At 43.0% G+C, this 20,294-nt stretch overlaps 1 protein-coding gene across 2 annotated transcripts in view; it reads left to right on the forward strand.

Annotated features, from left to right (window-relative positions):
* The window catches only part of LOC119019880 (GDNF family receptor alpha-2-like), a 56,791-nt gene extending 37,415 nt beyond the window's left edge, over window positions 1-19,376 (forward strand). Inside the window, exons 5-9 of one of the 2 annotated variants that reach the window (XR_005075178.1) lie at window positions 5,851-5,963; window positions 6,959-7,099; window positions 11,694-11,836; window positions 15,853-16,049; window positions 16,221-19,376. Coding sequence is in view for 1 of the 2 variants with exons in the window: in XM_037098825.1 (XP_036954720.1) it covers window positions 5,851-5,963; window positions 6,959-7,099; window positions 11,694-11,836; window positions 15,853-15,990 (535 nt within the window). In the remaining variant the exon portion in view is untranslated. Of the gene's footprint in view, window positions 1-5,850; window positions 5,964-6,958; window positions 7,100-11,693; window positions 11,837-15,852; window positions 16,146-16,220 lie in introns of those variants that run through there. The other variant, XM_037098825.1, reaches the window with a different exon arrangement.
* Window positions 19,377-20,294: the final 918 nt, after the last annotated feature.

Below are 20,294 nucleotides of genomic sequence, written 5' to 3' on the forward strand. Positions count from 1 at the left end.
ACCTACAGTACAGAGCGGTCGATGCATGGTTTTCAACGTGTCAATTAGAGCTGCTCTTTCACTCTTAATCACTCCGACTCTGAACCTCTCTTTGCACTTAAGAAGTCCCCCTGATAGCTCTACCTTTCTCTAAACTTTTCCCACAGAATAGTTTGATATGTGACTAATAGCTCTTTAATTACTGGTAATAACTGTTCTGCAGCCCACTGCAAAGTCTGTCATTTTTTTCCGGGGACAGTTCATCCATTTGTTTGATGTGTACACTGTCTGGGAGATGCTGTTTGCCTTGTTCGGGGAGTATTTAGGGAGTTCAGATAACCTTGAATAATCTATTCACCCCTTACCAAACAGTCAGCACTGGGTGTAGTGTGTGGCGCGCTTGATTTAGCATTCATCCCAATGACATAACACTCAGTGGGGGGTGGTAAGACATCTGCAGCGGGTGGTGTACACAGAAGCAAACACAGAGAGCCATGAAGTCAAAGAGACACTGACTTGTGAGCCAATTTTCTGGTCACCACACAAAGAACACTGCAGCCATGCATAAGTCAGTGTTTCAAAATAAAACACAAAGTGGGCTAATTTAATGACTATGCAATGCATTGCTGGTTTTTGGACTTTGGATATTCGGCTCATTAATGCAGGGGAGGTTGTGTCACCAGACAGTTTTTGTTGGTTTCAATTCTCTGCTGAGTAAGGGGGCGAAAGGTTGTGTCATATGACAGCTAAGCTTAACTGCCTTGTGTTTTGACTGAATGCCATCTGTCCACATTGCCCTTTTAGAGTATTGACTGGGAATCCCAATGAGTACAGTGCTGCCAAAAAATAAAAAATAAATAAAGGCAGGGCCCTGTCCGGTCACATTTAAGAGAAAATTGCTGTCGGTAAAATGGACTATCACCTCTGACCAGAGCAGATATCATGGTCATTGACAGAAAGTGAGGTGGCAAAGCAGGAGAAAAATGTCAGTGCAGCGACGAAAAGTGAGTTTTTTAGAGGAAGGAGGAAAAAAACACAACTCTGACAGATGTTATGGCCTTTTAATCAAAATATATTCATAGCACTCCACCCACAAGGTCATTTCTGTATTGTTAGGCTTTTCATGATAATTGATATGACATAATGAGCCATGCTGCATAATGCAGAGAATTCTGGGTGTCAGAAAAGTGCAGTGGTAAAATCTCAGCTACACTGAGCCTTATTGTTTGCTTTGGCATTTAGCATCAAGTGCCAAAGGACACGCGGGACTGTGGAGTCCTATTGATTGACCCAGGGTCAAGTTTCCTTGTTGTTAGCACTTGAGGCTCCAATGACAGTCAACTTCTGTGACAGTGACAATAGGATATAGATGAGCAAGGAGGAGAGGAGAGGAGAGGAGAGGAGAGGAGAGGAGAGGAGAGATAAAGAGAGGAAAGATAAGGGAGGAGGAGCACAACAGAAAGAAGAAAAGAGGAAAAGCAGAGCCGAGTGAAACATCTTTTGTTTTTCCTCATTTGCTTCGTGTAACTGCTATTATGTTGGCAGCTATTGTGTCATGGTTATTGTTATGCTTTCTGTAGACGAGTGAGAGATACGGTTTCTAAAGCCTCTCTGGGCTGAAGACTGAGGGAAGTGATAAGCCGTAATTTCACATTTAACAGAAATTATCATCAGTGGAAGAAGTCATGTTTGTAGAGGGGAAGTCTCTAAACCAGACAGAGCTCCCGATAGATTTGTTTTTAATGTAGAGAGGAAGCTATTAGAGGACTTTGGAGTCTGAAAGCTGTTTTTCCACCTGCCCCTCCTCCTTCATGAGGAAATGGCTTCCAAGACTGACACTCATCTGATTTGAGTCACATTGTTTGTCACGGGCATCAAGTGATAGGAATAAGAATCCATATAAAAAGCCATTAGTTTTCTATTACTGCCAAGCAGGATGGACAGGCACTCAGCGCTCAGCCGAATCACTGTGTTTAAAGTGTCAGGTTGGTTGAAAGAAGTCTACCTCTGTGGGGGCTCCCCTGCCACTTCCCTGGGGGCTGAGTGGCTGAAATGACCATAAAACTCTGTTGAGCTAGACAGCCTGTAATTTCAGCAGCGAGTGGCGCTTTGCCGAGGTATAATGGAAAGCCCGTGGAAGCCATGAAATTTGCTGCATCCCGGTGTTGGAACACCATTGTCTGAACACTCAGGACACCTCTCTAAACTTTAAATTACTGTTTTCAAGCCGTCATTGTCTGGAAGAGCTCTGCATCTAAAACGAAACACAGTGGTTGTTCAGTTTCTTTAATCTTCGGCGGTCTTTGCCGTTCCCACAGAAATCTGACTTTCATATTCTTTACTAGCACAAAAGTGTGAGTAAAGTGCTTCGCCCATGAGAAATAGAAAAATGGAAAATGTGGTTTAAAGGTTGCTTTGTATGGGCACAATAGACTTGTTCTCTGTCCCCTCTGTCTGTTGTATCTTTTTTTATCGTCCGCGGTGTGACTGTGGGTACAAGTGCCTTCTTTCACTCAGAACAGGAATGCTTTAGAGAGGGCTCTGAGCGACGAGGACAGGAGTGGAGAGGCAAAGGTTTGAATTTGGATGTTCTTTGTTTGCGTGAATTAACATAATGTACCATGTATTGCTATTCGGGGTGTGCCTGTGTGTGTGCGCACGTGTGTGCGTGTGTGGCGGCATCCGTATCGGACTTTGCAGCCACGGTAGAGCGACCGTACGTCCCGTTTTCTGAAGCGTGGCTTTAGATGTGATGTTAGCAGCATGTCACATCGAGAGGCTCTCCGGGTGAGTTGATAGGAGGGCGGATGGAGATGCAGTTGGAGTAATGAAGTGAGTCTGAGTGGGGTTTTGCTGCTGGAGGCCTGAGCCCATCACACCACACTGGCTTTATCTCTGCTGTGGCGAAAAGATCCAGCGAGAGAGACACAGACAGACAGGCGGGGGAGACGGAGAGACTGTAACCTCCCCGCCCCGTGTTTCCCCTCAGCCAAATCTGCTCATCTCCGCTCGCCTTATTCGCGGGGTTGAGATGCAGCATAGCAATAAGCACATTTGTCTTTAACTCACCGCAGCAACGGAGGGACTCTCTGTATTAAGGCCACATGTAGCCTCCTCTCTGAGTTTCCTGAATGACAATGTCCCTCCTGCCAGAAGCGATGGATCCGGTGCTTGCAGGTAAACAAGCAGGAGGCGCGGTATCATTACAATGCATCTCATCTAATCCAATTACTCCAGAGCCTCATGAAAGAGGTACAAAATGATGAATAAGTGATCAAGTAGCGCCACTGTAGAATAAGTGATACAGCCACAATGCATATTTAAAGACAAGGCAGTATGTAAATGTGTCTGACATTAACATTCCACCTGTTTAGGCTACAGGGGCATGAGTGGTGTGCCCCGTCAGCACCTTTTTTTTGTTTTATTTATATATATATATATATATATATAAAACAAGATGAGTCTCTTGCTCAGTGCATGAGGACAATAGTGTAGATGCATCTGTGAAAGCTTCTCACTGACAACAGTTTTGCAAATCATCGACAGAGATGGGAAATGAAGAAGTAAAAATACTGTCACTGCACTGATACGTTTTTACTCTCTACATTTGAACACAAATTTCTGTACATTCTACTTTGATTTGATTTGACGGCCATTTGATTATTTTGATTTTTATTTCAAGACTGATTTCAGCGCAAATCACACATGGCAGATGTTGCAAAACAAAAAACGTTGAGGAAAGACGTGTTGACCCTGCAACCCTCTGCCTGGATTTTCATATTTTCTCAGTTTGTTGCTATGCTTGGGACATTTCACCAACCCAAAATGTCCGTATTAAACATCTGAGGAATGCGACCCAACAATCAACTATCTTTCTGGTGTGTCTACCTTACGTGACATGAGGCTCAGTTAGCAGTAAAAATGCCCTTCAGAGCAAAACGTCTTACTTTTATACTTCAATTACATTTCAGAACCTGTACTTTATTTCTTTTACTTGAGTAAATCATGTGTGCACTTTTGCCACCTCTGATCAGTGATATGTGAGTATGAAAATACAGGCTTAAATGACATATTTAGTACTGTTCCCATTCTGATGAGGTGTTAAGTGTGTAGCATTTTAACATGAGGGGATTATTATGAACTTCATGTTCAGACGCTTCGATAATGACTTACCAGGAAAATACTTGAAATGAAATCAGCCAAGGGGAAATCGTTCCTGCGGCACAAATTAAGGTACACTTTTTAACACCTCTTCCACACAGCAGAGGAGTGAGCAAAAAAAATGAGCAGGGAGAACAAGAACGATGAACGAAAAACCCAATTCAAACATGCTCACTCGAGTGTAGGTAGGTTGTTAGACTTTGTAAGAAAAACATAGAAAAATTCACTAAAAAAAAAAGAAACACATCACCTTTCTCTGCGGAGTCAAGGAGAAGAATAAAAGCAGCTAAAAAAAAAAAAGGGATGCATTAAAGGAATAGTCTTTTTGGAAAGCCCTCTACTGCAAAGAATTAGAACAGAAGATCAGAATGACTCTTGTGTCTGTGTGTTAGAAATGTAAAAAATACACCCTGGAGATTGTTCATTTAGTTCAGCATAACGAATGGAAATCCAAGAAATACATTTCTTCGTGCTGCATCTGTATGTTCCCTTTACATCAAATTTCAAATTTTATGTTAATAATAATAATGGCAATGGTAATGGTATTTTTTAATGGTAAATTTACTTGCAAAGTGCTTCACAAAAATTCCAAATTAATTTAAAGAAAAAATGCATTTCTTCTAAGCTAACCATATCCTGGCTCTGGCCACACGATGTACAGGCTATCGTTCTCTTCAAAGTGTGAGAAAGTGTGAGTGGCACCGACACCACTGGCTTGAGATCGTCGCATGCACTCTGGCTGGCATCTGGACGGTGATTCGATTCTTTATGGCAATTAAAGTGTGTGACAATTAATCTGACAATGTACTGAGTTGGCCAAAAAAAAATATGCAACAAACTGTATACCAGCCAGAAAACACTTTCAATCCAAAAGCCCTGACTAAACTTTCTGTGTGTGTGTGTGTGTGTGTGTGTGTGAGAGAGGGAGAGAGAGAGAGAGAGAGAGAGAGAGAGAGCAAGTTTGTGTGTAGGATGCTGGTTTGTGTTCATTAAGGACAAAACAGCCTGAGGAATGGTACAGTACCTTTGAACTTAAGGCTGCAAGAAGTGGTCAGACCAGGTCAGAGGGAATGAATCATGGCAAAAGAAACAGAGAGCAAGAGAGAGAGAGAGAGAGAGAGACAGAGGGAGACTGTGTGCATTGGATTGTGATTCACTTAGTGGGCAGCTGTGATGTGAACAGTACAGACAGAGCAACTTTGCACACGCTACTCCCAATAAACCTACTTAAGTGGATTAGCAATGCCACCCTGGGGGACTCTACAGACTTAAAGCCCTTATCACAAACACACACCAAAACAAAACATACTATTTTTATCAGTTCTCTCAGTGTGTGGAGAGCGGCAGTTATGGGATTCGGTCGAGATGTCCGGCGTGTGCGTGGAAGCAGCAGTATCTCTCTCAGCCCTGCACAGATGCAGGATTGCTGTGTTTTGCGCTGCGTGGCAAAAAAGAGAGGGAATGGCTTGTTGGCACTGAGACTTGAGTGAGACCTGGTCGCTATTCAGGACACCTGTTGTAGTGACCTGGAAACAGCTGTTTCATGCTTTCCCAGTTTGATTTAGGTCACAACAGGCAGCTGCTGTAGAGTAAGAAAGGTGCCAAAAAATTAGGCCCACATTGCTTTGAATTTGTGTATTTGTATGTTCATCTGTGATGCCTTTATAACTGAGCCCCTGTCTCTCTTTCTTTTCCCTGTCTGTGCTGCAGGTCTAGGCTGGCTGATTACCTGGTGAACTGCTGGGTAACTCCCCACGCAGTGAGCACCTGCCCCAACCAAGACAATCACCAAGCCTGCTTGGCCTCCTACGCGAGGCTCATCGGTCAGTACAGCCAGTGCGGCAGGTTGAGTGTGTTTGTGGGAGAGAAAAACAACGGCGGGAGACAAACAGAAATGCACAATTTTTACCTCCAAATTGCCACAGTGTTTTTCTCTAATTTCAGATACATAGTGAGATAAAGAGTTATGATTACAGACGGTGTGACAGCACACTTTTATCGCGAGGAGCAGCGACAGGGCTGAGACTCTCATTTAGCTCCCTTCTTGCCTCATATCTCCCCTAGCACGCTGGACATCAGCTCGCTACTGGAAGTAATTTGGGAGTGGAGCCACAGAGGGAGCGTTTACTTAATTAAAAACGCTTGATGACAATCTGTTGCTCAAAGTAAATGTTGCTCAAACAATGTGCATTGACTGGTACATGCATATTTTTCAATCCCCTGCCAACGTTTGATAACACCACACTGATGATGTAGAGCTGGAATCCCAGAGCTCACAATGGGTTCCAATGCACATTTACATGAAATAACTTTTTTTTCTGCTCAGTGGCTGTCGGAGAGTCCATATTTCAGTATCAGTCACTGCTTCCCTACCATGTGTCATAAATTGTGCGGGATGAAGTGATAATATGCCACGGTGCTTCCTGGGTTTCTCTGGAAAATGCTGCACAAAGTGCATCTAACGCCCCTGACTCCAGTTGAAAGCACCGACACCGAGAGACATTTGAAAAGTAAAATGTGTTGCTACAGCAGTGCTATATTCAGACAGCACACACACACACACACACACTTCCGAAAGCACCTACTTTGCAAAATATTCATAACATAATGGCCTCTTTACATCTAAAATAAAGCATTACAGAAAGCCTCACCTTCCAATAAACTGAAACAGTGCAAACCCATTCGTATGACTAACATCTTGTCCTCCATTTTATATACTATCTGCGATAAATGTAGTCCATTATTGCCCATTAGTGACCTGTAGCTGTTTGTCCTAATGTGTGTATGTGTCTGTGTCTGTGCGTGGATGTCCTCACAGGGACAGAAATGACTCCCAACTACGTCGACAGCAGCTTCTCCAACTGGACCATCTCCCCGTGGTGCACCTGCAAGGGCAGCGGAAACCAAGAGGAGGAATGTTTGAACTTCCTGCGGTACTTCACCGACAACACATGCCTAAGTGAGCCACCCTGACGCACGCATACTCTAAATCTAAAATGTGTTTTGCAACTGATAGGGATCCAGCAGTCATGTAATATTGATAAGCGCACAAGCAAGACCATGCAGTAGTTACTCTTGCTGCCATGTAAGAGAAGGGTGAGCTGCGAACTTTGATCTAATGCAACTTTAATGGTTTCATGTCAGATTCTGTTTTTTCGATGTTGGAGAGCTCTCGAGTAGAGATGACTGTGGATGTGATGTTGTTGAGGAGTGGATTGTGGTGGGGGCACGGCGTGCACGAGTAATGGCCAGTGGGGCTAGATACCTCCTCAGGTATCATGATATCAATGCTGCCGTAAGCTTTATTTTCTTATCGAGTGTTTGGTCAGTAGCACATATCTCTCCTCCCTCTGCTCATGCAGTTAAAGACAAAAGGCATTTTCCGGTATCCCTGCCCACATTATCCAATCAAGACCAGTGTTGTGACCAGTGACCAAGTTACTTGGGCTATTACAAGTTGCTATCATTTGCAATTAATAAGGGCATTATACACTGGAACAGAGTAATATTCTTTCAAATATTACTAAAATTATATTATTAAAATATCATTGTTTACTTAAAGGGATATTCCAGTGTAAATTTAATCCATGGTCCAGGAAGCTGCGGCAGGAGAGTGGTGAGTTTTGTTCACTTTACAATTGCAATCCAGCGAAGCCAGCAGACATATGATGCCTCGAACTATGTGCTGTGACCCTATTTGTACTCTTGCTGAAGTTTGCTGCTGTTCTGAGCATTATTTGTGGCATTTTGATGGTGGATTGTTGGTGGAGGTGTATACTACAGTGTATTGTTATCGTGTGGTCATTTCTGAGGTTGCCAAAACTACATAAGCTAGCGGTCTGCAAACTTGATCTCTTGAGGGGGGGTCTTACTCGGTGTCACGGTGTGTTAGGCCATGGATTAAATTTACACCGGAATATCCCTTTAAGCCAGGGATTAACATGATCTCTACTGACTACAAAACCTTTTACTGTCATTCAAAACTTGCAAAAGCTTACACACTCTGTGTTCAGCTGCATTTATAAAACAACTGAAAAAGATGCCACTCACTGCAAAAATTGACCAGAGCCGTAGGCAGCAACTTAAGAAAACAAACACGACCAACAACACAGGGGAGGAAGAATAGAAAATATGTCTCCTGTCGGAGAAAGAAACTTGGATTAATTTGATGAAAAAGCCTTTTTGATTCCTTCTGATCAGTAGACCTTATGGACTAAAGGAATATGAATTATAAAAGAGTGGACACAAATTGAACTTTATGATCTCTTCAAAGAAAAGGAGTCACCACTTTTTTTCCCCATCTCTCTTGCTTACCATGACAGCAAATGAGAATGAATTGTTCTTTGGTTCTCTAACTAACTGCTCTAACCATGTATAGCACGTCTCTATTGACAAAATGTAGAACATTCATATTGTTATGAGCCGCTTTGAATGAGATTAAAGAGGCTGCCAGCCACCCGCTGGGTCTTAGTTTCAGGTGGTAACGCACTACCGGACTTGAAACTGTAATAATGTTACCGCAGCTCTATTAGAATCATGCTGTATTATTAAGTAAAGTAATATATCACTTTAATGTATCACTTTTGTGTTTTGTGCTACCCCAAACACTGATCTGGACTCAGTGAAGAGGCAGACAGCTGGATCCTCGTGTTTACCGGCAATGGTGGAACAATGTGAGCTACGAGTTCTCGCGCTCCAGGGAACAGCTTATACTCCCAAACATGGCAAGCAAAAACAAAAAAACAAAAAAAAAACACGAAGAAAGGATAGAGAAGAAAGAGAACGAGGCAAAGTAAGCTGCCTTGAAAAAAGAAGGGAGTCGTGCAAGTGTGGTAGCTAAAATGACGACACCGCTTAGAGCAGCTTTAAAATGCCAAAATGAAATGTATGTAATTTAAACTGCAATATTAATTAATATTATTAATTATGTTATTATTATTGTTATTGTTTTTATTAATAATACTATTATTATTGTTATTATTATTATTAGCAAAAACAATACATTATTTACAATATAATATTTTGCCACCAAAGAGTTGGAAGGATTTTGTGAATGTATTTATGGATGGATGGAACTCCGTAATGACATTTTTTCTGCCTCATAGTTTGGTACCATTTATCCACGGACATCCCCTTTCCCACTGATTAAGTTGGAATTAAATATTCTCAGTTTCGCAGAAACTAGTCATTTCTTATCATTTCTCATCCCTCCTTTGGGCAAGATCTGCCCAGACTTTAATACAAAAGAAACCATTTGCATGTCATTTTCACATTCAATCTGAGGGAGTTAAAGGGCTTATCCCTGATGGGAGAAAAATGTCATGAAAAGGAACAGATCTAGCACAAATGAAATAATAGCAGAGGCTAAAATACATATCATCTGTACATCTAATGCATAACGCACAGGGCGCAGCGTGACAGAGTGCTACCTCAAACATTATGCTTTTCTCACTGAGGAGTAAAGTACAGAGAGCTCCTTCGTGGCCATGGCGGAGCGAGCAGTGTCATCAGTGCTACAAGACACCATTGCCTTTAACATGTTCCATTGTGTGGATAATGCTTTGAGACCATTTCAATAGATTGCTGGGGTACCGTTTTAGCTGAGTGTGCAGGATGAGGGATGAGGCTGGGAGCTGAGGAGGCGTCTTGAAAAATAACACAAAATGCAGCATCTCCTCTCTGCAGTCAAGGGGAACAGGCGATAAACTTCGACACACCAGAGAGGGGAATATACACTAAAATACACTCACTATACAGTACTCTACGTATACACAGACAGATGATCTTTAAGCTCCATGACCCACATCAACCCCAGAATCTCATCCCCATCTTTCCTTTCCCCCTCTCTCTCTGTCTCTCTCTCTGTTTCTGCAGGGTAAGGCCTTTTTCGCGATGATTGACAAAGCACACTGCGAGTGAAAAGGCAAATCATTTATTATCCACACACTCCTCCTCACAAGAGCAAATGAACAGAAGAATAGTTACAATATTTAAGTGTGTGTGGAGGTTCCGCTTGTGCTCGCCCTCTTATCTCTTACTCCATCCGTCCCTTGCAGGTAGGCCAATACCAGGCATGCCCAGGGGTTGAAGGAAAACTTATCCGGAGTCATTAAAACATTGAATCGCTATTGGCACCGAGCTTAATCACTCAGTGGAACATTTGGGCACAGTAAAGCATCCTGTGTGGAAGCCCTCCGGCCAACGAGTTTGAGTTATGACTTTATTCCGACATCTCACAGCATCTGCGGGGGGATCGCTAGCTGTAGCCGACCCCGACAAACAGATGCGTGACATCACATGTCTCAGCAGTGCTTCGCCAGCTCCTCGCTGCTAGTGCTCAAGTTGTTCGGCTTCGCTGGTGAGCTCTGTTCCCTCTCTGCGCCGTTATTTTCCTGCGGCAGCCCGGCGCCAGAACAGAACGAGAGACGTGACTGCTGCCTCTGTATGTGTGTGACGTGTGCAGGTGTTTGTGTGTCTCTCTGTGAACAGTATGTATGCTTGTGTTCAACAACGTGTAGGTGGACAGAAGACGTGACAGACAAATCTAAAGGGCCCATGCATCGGGAGTGCTAAGGACCGTGTGTGTTCCGCAACTATCCTGTTTGTCCTCCGTCTGTGTGGTGGTGTGGGGAAATGCCAGTTCCTCTTTGTTTGGGAATGTTTTGAATTTGATCAGTCACATAAATCTATTCAAAGTCATCTCTGCATGCTGACCTTATAATGGAGGTGGTTGCCAAGCAATTACATGCCTTGCCTTCTCTCTGGCTGAACAAAGAGAAACAAGCCCCGTGTTTTAAACGGATGAGCAGTGAAAAGGTACTCAGCCCCTATTTTACCATATCTAGCTGAAAAGCTGACTGAACAGGGATTTATCACATTTTTGCAGAGGCTCACACATGCGCTTAGACACAAAATTACGCACATGCATTTGGTACATCTGCACACGGGTACACAGGCACTCCTGTGCATTCACGGGTGGCTGCTCCCCCCCCATTTGAGCTGATTGATTTGCTTCTTTTAAAAGATTCCATTTGTAAGTGTGCAAACAAATTGGGGTTCATCATCTCAAGTGCTACTATTTGGTCAGCTTGCTGAGAGCGGCTGTGGCGACATGAAAGGGTTTTTGTAATGAGCTGAGGACGTGAACCCAAGTTGTTTGTATTTGATAAATGCGTCCATTGTGTCTCTGCAGGATTCCTTATAGAAGGATAATTACAAGCTAAATTGATAGCAAAACATGTTGGGAATTTGAATCAGCTTAAAACATAAAACATGAGGCGGTCATTTTTGTAAGACAGTAGAGTCGTCCACTGGGTCAGATTTTACAAACAAAACCTCCGATCTGTTCTTGATCAGTTTGGTGTACAACTGACGGAGCAACTACACTGGCTCTCCGTACTCTTTTTACTCCATCCCTCCCCAGTCCCACTCCCTCAGTAGCCAAAGATTGGGCAGGGGTCCAAGAAGTTGACTTAGAGCTGTCTGTCTGTGTGCTGGCTCCCCTGCTGTGACGGCAGTCAAAAACAAATGACTTTATATCTCTGTCCCCACAGGAAATGCCATACAGGCCTTCGGTTACGGGATAGACAACGTGCAGAACAAAAGTGTGTCTGTCCCGGCTGCCTCGGTGACGACGAAGATGGGCTCAGATTGGTCAACAGCCACCTCGGAACCGCCCTTTGTCACCATCCCAAAGGTAATAAGATTGCATTGATTTGGGTTGTACAAACGCGAAATGTAAGTCATTATTTACTGCCTGCTTGTCAGTCAGGAAGGCTTTTTGATTCATATGTAGGCCGCCTCATTGTGTGAGATGGAATGAAACAGAAATGAGTTGTTGTCGTTGCAGCACAAACACACCAATGCATACACAAATCCATATGTTTTCAATAGTTCCCGGCAACTTCTTTGCATAGATTTGTCAAAATGGACCTGTTACAAGACGAACCACAAAAACACTCCTCCTCTCTGCATCCATGAAAGGAGGATTTTGTGTGCAGGGGCAAAATCGTGGAGCTCAACACACTGCGCCATTCACATTCACATCACATTCAATCTCTATGCTTGTTAAAGCAATTGGCACATCAGAACCGACGCTTTATGATAAGACAGTTTATGCTACACCCAAGATGATGACATTTGGTTGAAATATTATATTTCTCTCTCACACAATGGAATAGTGAAAGAAATGGGAGGTGGGGGGTTTAATCTGGATTAGAGGTTCTAAAATACTGGCCCAGGGCCTGTTCTCTGCTGAATGCCGTCTGCTCTGAAGACTGCAGTCAACTCGGCAATAACTGAGTTCACAGTCAGGAGCAGAAAAGCATCACTCTTTGCTGTGCTGCAAGAGTGCACGTGTGTGTTGTCTTTTAATAGAACTGTACTTCATTTTCTTCTTCAAATAAAATGCGAATATGACAGAAGCACGCTGTCCGCCAAAGGCCCCCTCCCTGTGTCTGTCTCTCCGGAACGGGCAGAAATATTTCACTGCACTTTGGGCCAAATGGAGGGTTTTTCTTTTCTTTTTTTATCTCGCTCTCGAGTTTGATTAGTTTTCACCGTGAAATATTGTCCTCTTTTACAGATGTGCTTTAGATGTGCAGTGCAGCCTTCTGGTGTAAGACTAATGATGTGTTTCACCTTTGCAGGAGACCTAGTTACCGAGCCCGGCTGTTTCAGACACTGACGCGCAAAACTGTACTTTAACCGTCTGCAGCTGTTGCTCCTGTTTATGTTATTGTTGATGTCAATTTTCAGCGACTATTACAGATATGCACAAAATCCAAGCGGGGCGCGCGCGGTGTTTATGAATGCAAATTTGCACGCTGAATGAATGACTCCCATTAAGACATCTATTTTGAGTAATTTCAGGGGCTTTCACTGCCATTAAATGGTCACACTGCACCCGAGTCATGCAGCATTGTCCTTTACGCAGAGCCCCTCATTGTTGTGAAGACAGCAAATTAAAACTTTAAAAATGTAGCGAAGAGGAGAATTAATGAACGAGCACCTCCGATAACAATAACAGTGTGTATATGGGAGAGGTGCTGGAGAGAGGGGGACGGCGAGGAGGGAATGGATTGTGGAATTGCTCTCTCCAAAGGTTCTGTGTGTGTATGTCAGTATTGATGCACCGCTCTGTGCCTGTCTCACTGCAGCATGGTGTTTAATTTATTGTAAAAATGGTAATTAGGAAACAATAAGACGTGTGATTACTCAAGCAGGAAGTTTATAATTAGAGAGGGAGCTGGTAGGGACATTTTGGGCGGCCCTGCGTTCTCAGACAACTATGCCTGGCAATTAAAACTTGTCAAACTTCCCTGGCAGATAAATTGGGGGAGTGTTGTTATGGTATGAGTCCTCTTGGCAGAAGACTGACTGTCCAAGGCCGTAAATCTTGCGTCGGCCAGCGCGGGCCCCCTTAGTACCGCGCACGCATGCATACGCGCACGTGTGCAAACAGTCTGGGTAAAGGAATACATTAGATGTCTGACGGATGGTTGGACGTCAGACGACCCATAACGTGAAGCGCAGCTGGAGATGAGTGAGTATGGAAGAATCTGCCGTCTGTGACTAAGCTCGTTCATGTCAGTCATACCTCTCATGGCGTATAGAATATTCCCAGCTAATTTAGATGCATAATTATTCAAAATGTCACCGCCAGTGGTTGTGGGCTTTATCCCATGCTCAGTGAGTAAACATGTGGGCTGAAGCTTGGTCCTTGGAGCCTTGTAAGTCAGCCGGGTAGCCATCACAAGTCCTGCTGTGTTTACATGGAGAAAAACAATAGTTATTCACATATATTAACACTCAGATTGGAAACTCCCAGCGTTGTCTTTGCTATATTTCCACGGTTGGTGTGGGTCTCGCAGATAAGATGGATTTTGTGTGTCTTGTAATTACTCTCCTGATTTGAATCCTAATGTCCTCACTTAACAGATCCCCCAACAAGGAATTGTTTGGGTTTAACTGTTAATGTTTAATTTTCAGCGTAATATAAACCAACTTCTGTATGTCGCATCAACAGTTTAAATACAAGCTTGTGATATTTTCCATCCTTTGTGCTTGTGAGTAAACGAGCGCGTGTTGTGACATTGTCTGTGCTCCGTCACGGTGCGTGCGCGCGCGTGCGCATGTGTTTGCGCCTTTCGCCACGTGTCTATGCGCGTGTGTGCCTTCTCATGAGCTTGAGTGTATGTGTGGATACTGGCTGCAGCCAGAGATCTGGACTCATGTCAACAGGCTGCTGCCACACATCACTGCCCCTGCTAATTAATTGGCTTTTAGTCGCGGATGTGTTTGGTGCATTGTCAAGCTACCCATAGTTCCCCACCACCCCCCCTCTTTTTTTTGGCAACTGTCATTTAACCATCTCTGTGTAGAGCGCAGTGAATGCACATGCCCAGGTAGTGTGATAAATGCAGCTATTTTTGCTACCCCTCCTTCCTTTTTCCCTTCAGAGAAAAAAAAGGAAAAAATGCCTGTCCTGCTAATATAATTCAACACTTTCTGTTTCATTATTTATTTTCTCGTTCATACGTTGCCCTGTTCAGTTGGAAGATGAGGTGCTGGGAGATAACATCTGAGTAGATGTTTTTTTTTTTTTCTGTGTACAGGGAAATGGACCAAAGTGCAATCTCTGCAAAGGTTACATTGGTGAAGATGAGTTGAGGGGATGGTGGTGGTGGTGGTGGGAGGAGGAGGAGGAGGAGGAGGAGGAGGGGGTGGTGGAGGAGGAGGCGGAGGAAAATGTTTCATGTTCCTTATGATGTGGCTCTGTATTGCTGTGCTGGGCTGAAAATGGTGCCTCCGCAAATTGAGCGAGACTACTTTAACTTGCAGGCAAATGGTTCTGCTTTGTGTTACAAGAATCCCAGAAAATTGAAAAAGTATTCGAAATGCTAACAATTTTATGGAAAAGCACATAATAAGGCCATTGTAGTGTGGATATAACAGTGGAGCTCTAGAGGCCACAGAGTTTAATATCTGCGCTGATATGTTCCCGCTGCTCTCTGTCATTATGTGAGTGGAGTGGTAAACATGCACCGCTTTCTCTCAGTTTGCACACTGTACATATCTTTTATTTCCTATTGTGCACAAGAATAAACATTGTGCCGGTTTGATTGTGCACAGTCAAGCTGCATACAAGGGGTCTAGCAAGTGTTTTGTTCGGCATCTACTTGCTGTAATTTATGCCTTATAAAATATTGAAAGAAATCCACAGCTGCTGTTGGCTTCTGTGGTGCGTGTTTGGCTGCGTAGCATGTTTTTCTTGTAAATAAAGTCTGTAATGATAGCTTTAAAAACTGTTTAGAGACTTGCTGGCACAACCTAAAAGAGTGGGAAAAAAAAGGAGAGAAAAAAAAAACTCCTCACAAGCAGCTTTCCTTTGTTGCCAACTTGTTTAAGAAGCAGGGAGCATACTAAGCAGCAGGGGCTTGAAATATACTTCACATATCAAAACATTTGGTGGATCAAACACTCAGTGTCGGAGCCAAAGTGGGTCTTCCATGGTTACATGTCATTTCTGACTCTTACTCCGACTCTGTGACTCTTGTTTTCTTCTCCTCGTCCTCCCCTCACCTTCCTCCCGTCGCCTGTTTCTCCTTCCCCTCATCAAATGCCAGAACAAGAAAGCAGCACGAGCGACCGAGTCATGACTAACCTTTACACGTCTCTCTCCCCCCCCCATGTGTCTCTCTATCTGCCTAGTATCCTGAACCAAGAGACGGTGGCCTGGGCGAAACCCGGGGCCTGCCAGAGGATCACTCTGCCTGTCTGTGTGCCAGCGTCTGGGCTCTGGTTCCCGGCCTGGCTTTGGCTCTGGTCCTGGCCCAGCATGCCTTATAGGAGCGCCAGGAGGAGAAAAAAGAGGTCATCCACCCACAAGCTGATCCCAAAAGCAGAAGGTGTTATTTCTGAGACTGATATTAAGAAGGCTGAATCTCTGGGCAGTCGACCTGAATGGCATTTGTGACAGAAGAAAAAAAAAAAAAAAAAAAAAAGAAGAAGAAGAAAGAGGGTGGAAAATATTGAAATTTTACAATTGTGAATTTGTTGTTCATTTGATGTATTGTTAGGGACGGACCAAAACTGTGATGAAGCACATGGCGTTCAAAGGGACCCTTGACAGGAGAGGCCGCGAAGGCTGTTCTCTGGGAGCGATTCTCTCCCTCTGACCAAGACACAAAAAAAACCTGGAGGACTGAGGCCGATCACGTCAAAGACTACTGCACATTTCTCAAAGGGAGAGAGGGAATGAGCAACATAATTAAAAGAAGACAGGATTGACAGTAAAGAAATTGTTGCAGAGAGAAAAAGGAATGAGCACGAGGTAAATTGGGTAGAGTGAGAGTGGACAGAGAGAGAGAGAGAGAGAGAGAGAGAGAGAGAGAGAGAAAGAGACATATTTCTGCTATCAGTCACACTTTTTTTTGTCTTGAATTGGTTCTCGACTTAATCTTCTCGTGGATGAGCAGACCGCAAATTTCGGGGTGGGGATGGGGGGGGGGGGGGGTGATTACATTCTGTCTCTTCAACACAAGTGTAAACTCTAAACTGTAAAGCCTACTCAGTGTTCTAAGTGTTGGTATAGTATCCGTGACCATAATCAATCTACCGTACTGCTCTTTCATTTGGGTGCTACCTTAAACTTTTTTCAGTGGTCGGAGAAAAACTACTACAGGCGGCGCCGTTACCAGTTTATGGTTCTTTGGTCATTTGAGATGTTGTTGTTGGTGACTCGTGGGTGTACGCCATACGTCCACCTGCACATGTGTATATTTCTGTCTCTATGTATATAAACAACACTTTTCTCTCATTCAGCTGAACGATATCCCCAGTACCTTGAATGGACATTACTGTACGCTATGACGACTCTGTATTGATTATTGGTACTAATGGAAGGCCTTCATTATCTGCGTTTATATTTGTCTATAAAGGTTTGATCACAAAGAATGTATACAGGGATGAGATTAAACGAGCTCAAACTGCTTGGAAAGCCATAACCTGTGTGTGAGTATCATACTGTGTTCCCTGAGTGTGTGTGTCTGTGTGTGTGTGTGTGTGTGTGTGTGTGTGTGTGTGGGTGTGTACGTGCGGGTGTGCGCCTCTGTGTTTACATGCAGGAGAAAAGTAGCTTATAAGGCGCAGTTTAAATTGGCAGTGTGGGAGTTCACTCTGCCCCCTCAGAGAGCAGAGGTTATGATGCATGGTGTAATTAACGACCAGTGTTTTTTTTTTTTTTTTTGAGAGTAAGGGCGGCCACCAGTTTTGGAGAGTGCATGTCCTGGCCCTTTTAACACTGTTTCTCTTCTTTTCGTAGAATATTTCAAAAAGTCTCATATTGTAGGAATCCAAAAACATCCTTCATTTACATCCATAGTATATGACCATATCTATTTACCTGAAAATATTTTGTTCTATAAAATCTGAACGTGTCCTTCAAAAAGGTTTTTTTTTTGTCCAGAGTTTGTATAAAGTGGACTTTGAAACAAGGTAGTTGTTCAGTAGTTCAGATTCAGATTTGTTGGCTGGATATAAATCGACTGACAGCATTTGGTTAGCTTAGCATAAAGACTGGAAACAAGGGGCAACAGCTAGCGTGGCGCTGTCTCAAGGTAACACAATCTGAAAGGCGCAGTCTGTCATAAATGAAGTTAAACACCAATAAGATTTGTGTAAACCCACTCAGTGAACTACATCCTCTCACCCTTTAAGCACCACTGACATTCACATGAACAACACCAAGGCACAGAAAGAGGATTGAAAAAGGTGAAATTATTGACAACTGTAGTTAGGTGCATGGAGAGTTAGTCAGCTATGTGAGATGCTCATATTCAGGACCAATTCTGGTTTACCTTCTCACAAAGATTATCTTTTAAATAGACAAGCGTCTTTCATGGCACAATTCATAGGGGATAAAGAAATGATTTGTCACCCTCCATTCACTACCGTACATAGTTTTTCTGAAATAAGGTCCCGTGGTAATTCACAATTCACTGCGTGTATCAGCACACGTATCATAAATCACTTCCTGTCCTCTGTCTGCGGTTTTCATTGGCTACGGAAAGATGTGACATAATAGAAAAACAAGCTATTAGTATGTCGTGTCCTGCTTGTTGAGTCCTTACTCAAAGTGAGGCGTAAAAGTGATACCAAAGGCACTCCAAAAAGGAAAATATCAAGAAACGAGGAAGGGAATTTAGAAAAAAAAAACTCTTTCATGTCATGGCTATGTTATTAAAAGGGCGTTCAATAAAAAAGACAACATGTTTCCACCATCAAACAAACAACACCATGGCCACAGCCAAGAGGGCCTAGATGTTTTTTTGTAAACTATTTTTCCTATAAAGGTTTCCACTTTCTTTACAGCCTTTTGGGATATTATTCTATTCTGTGTGCTGTAAGCATGTAACCATCTCCTGTGTTTTTATGCTTCATTAACTTGAATTGGCCACGTGCTGCTGTTGATGGTCGAGACGTGTTGGCCTTTTTTTTAATGATTCAGCCACAATAATAAATGCTTTTTATTATTATATATTATATTTGCCTGGATTACCTTTGGAATTGACCTTTTCTCCCATTTCCCAAGAGCACACAACACAATTTGTTGCCTACATTATGTTGAATTGAGCAACCAGTCATCTTCTCTTTCTTCTGTAAAAATTATATGTTTGGATTTAATTGGGGGGATTATTTACCTTGAGCTTACTGACATGAGATTGGTATCTATCATCAATCTACATCCTTTCAAAAAGCATGGGTTTTATACTTACTTACCTCCTCTGCGGCGCTAGATATAAATAAATATATATAAATCAGAATGCACAGAAAAGCAATTTTGGATGGTACCCCCTTGATTTGACTAGTGATTTTGTTAGGAAAAGATCGCATCATGGCCGATATGGGTAGCAGCTCTGTTGTATGGACATGAGAGCATCATATTGAAAGTCGTGCTGCATTCTTCTTTTTAATCTCATCACATTTCAGCCTCAGGCCCTCTTCAAGTTCAACAGCCATACTTAGTCACAGGCAGTGGTGTTTTATATAGGCTACACCCTAATGGCACATGTGATGGTGATTAGACAACCATCCTCCAGCACAATGGAACAATCAGGAGGCCTTAAGTGACTTGTTTGTTCCCACCCTAGTGGTTGAGGATGATCATGATCTTGAAGAGGGCCTGAGGGCCAAAACTTCATCGGATTAAAAAGAAAAATGCACATGGAGCCAGCATGTTGAACTCCTTCTTTTTTTTCAACTTCTGAGTGTACTTGCAGTCCTTGGTGTATGTTACTTTCCTATTAAATAGTAAATATCTTAACCTAGTCTCCAGTGGACAAATTTCACTATTTTCTTCATCCAATCAGCTGCGGCCATCGCTGAGAGGACTTATGCATGATATTTGTTCTGTACATTAATATGCTTGCAAACAAGGACAGGCAGACTGGATAATATTGGACCTATCTTTTAAACAGTGTAAGTGTGTTTATGGTCTAGAATGTTATTCTACCCATGATTTATTATGTCTCCATTTCAAAACATACACCCTCGCACATGTTCTGTAAAATATCCAAACGTTCTCAGGGATGTTTGCACATGATAAATGTATTTCTGTTGGTCTTTGCATGTGCAGTTTTTTTTTCCCCTGCAGAGAATGAGGGTTGACCATCGCTGCTACACAATCAGTGTCTCCACCAAAATGTTTATGTCTTCAGGCAGCACATACAAGTACAGTGTTGTGCCACATAAGTACATGCTACTGAACCAAACGTCTTAACGTTACCCGCTGATTTAGAAAAAAAAAAGAAAAAAGGTTTACAATCCGTCACAGGAACAGATGTAAACATAAACGCTGCTCAATATGTTATTGTTAACTGTGGCTGCACTGTATACAGTGTGGCCAGGTCTGGCAGAAATTACAGCGATTTTCTAAACTGGTGGGTTTACTGCTCCGGGCCTCTGAGAATATAACATGTCAAACATTTGAATATGATTTGTATAGCTTCTCACCGCGAGCCCCACATTCAGCACATCTGAACGGTGACGCTGCGTTTGATGTTTTGGCTCAGTCATCTCACTATCAGTGCGGATGCTAAAATATAAGATGACTGCGAGGTGAAAGGCACAGACAGTTCCATCTCAGGGATTCT

Source organism: Acanthopagrus latus, chromosome 5 (genome assembly GCF_904848185.1).
Source record: "Acanthopagrus latus isolate v.2019 chromosome 5, fAcaLat1.1, whole genome shotgun sequence".
Lineage (NCBI taxonomy): Eukaryota > Metazoa > Chordata > Actinopteri > Spariformes > Sparidae > Acanthopagrus > Acanthopagrus latus.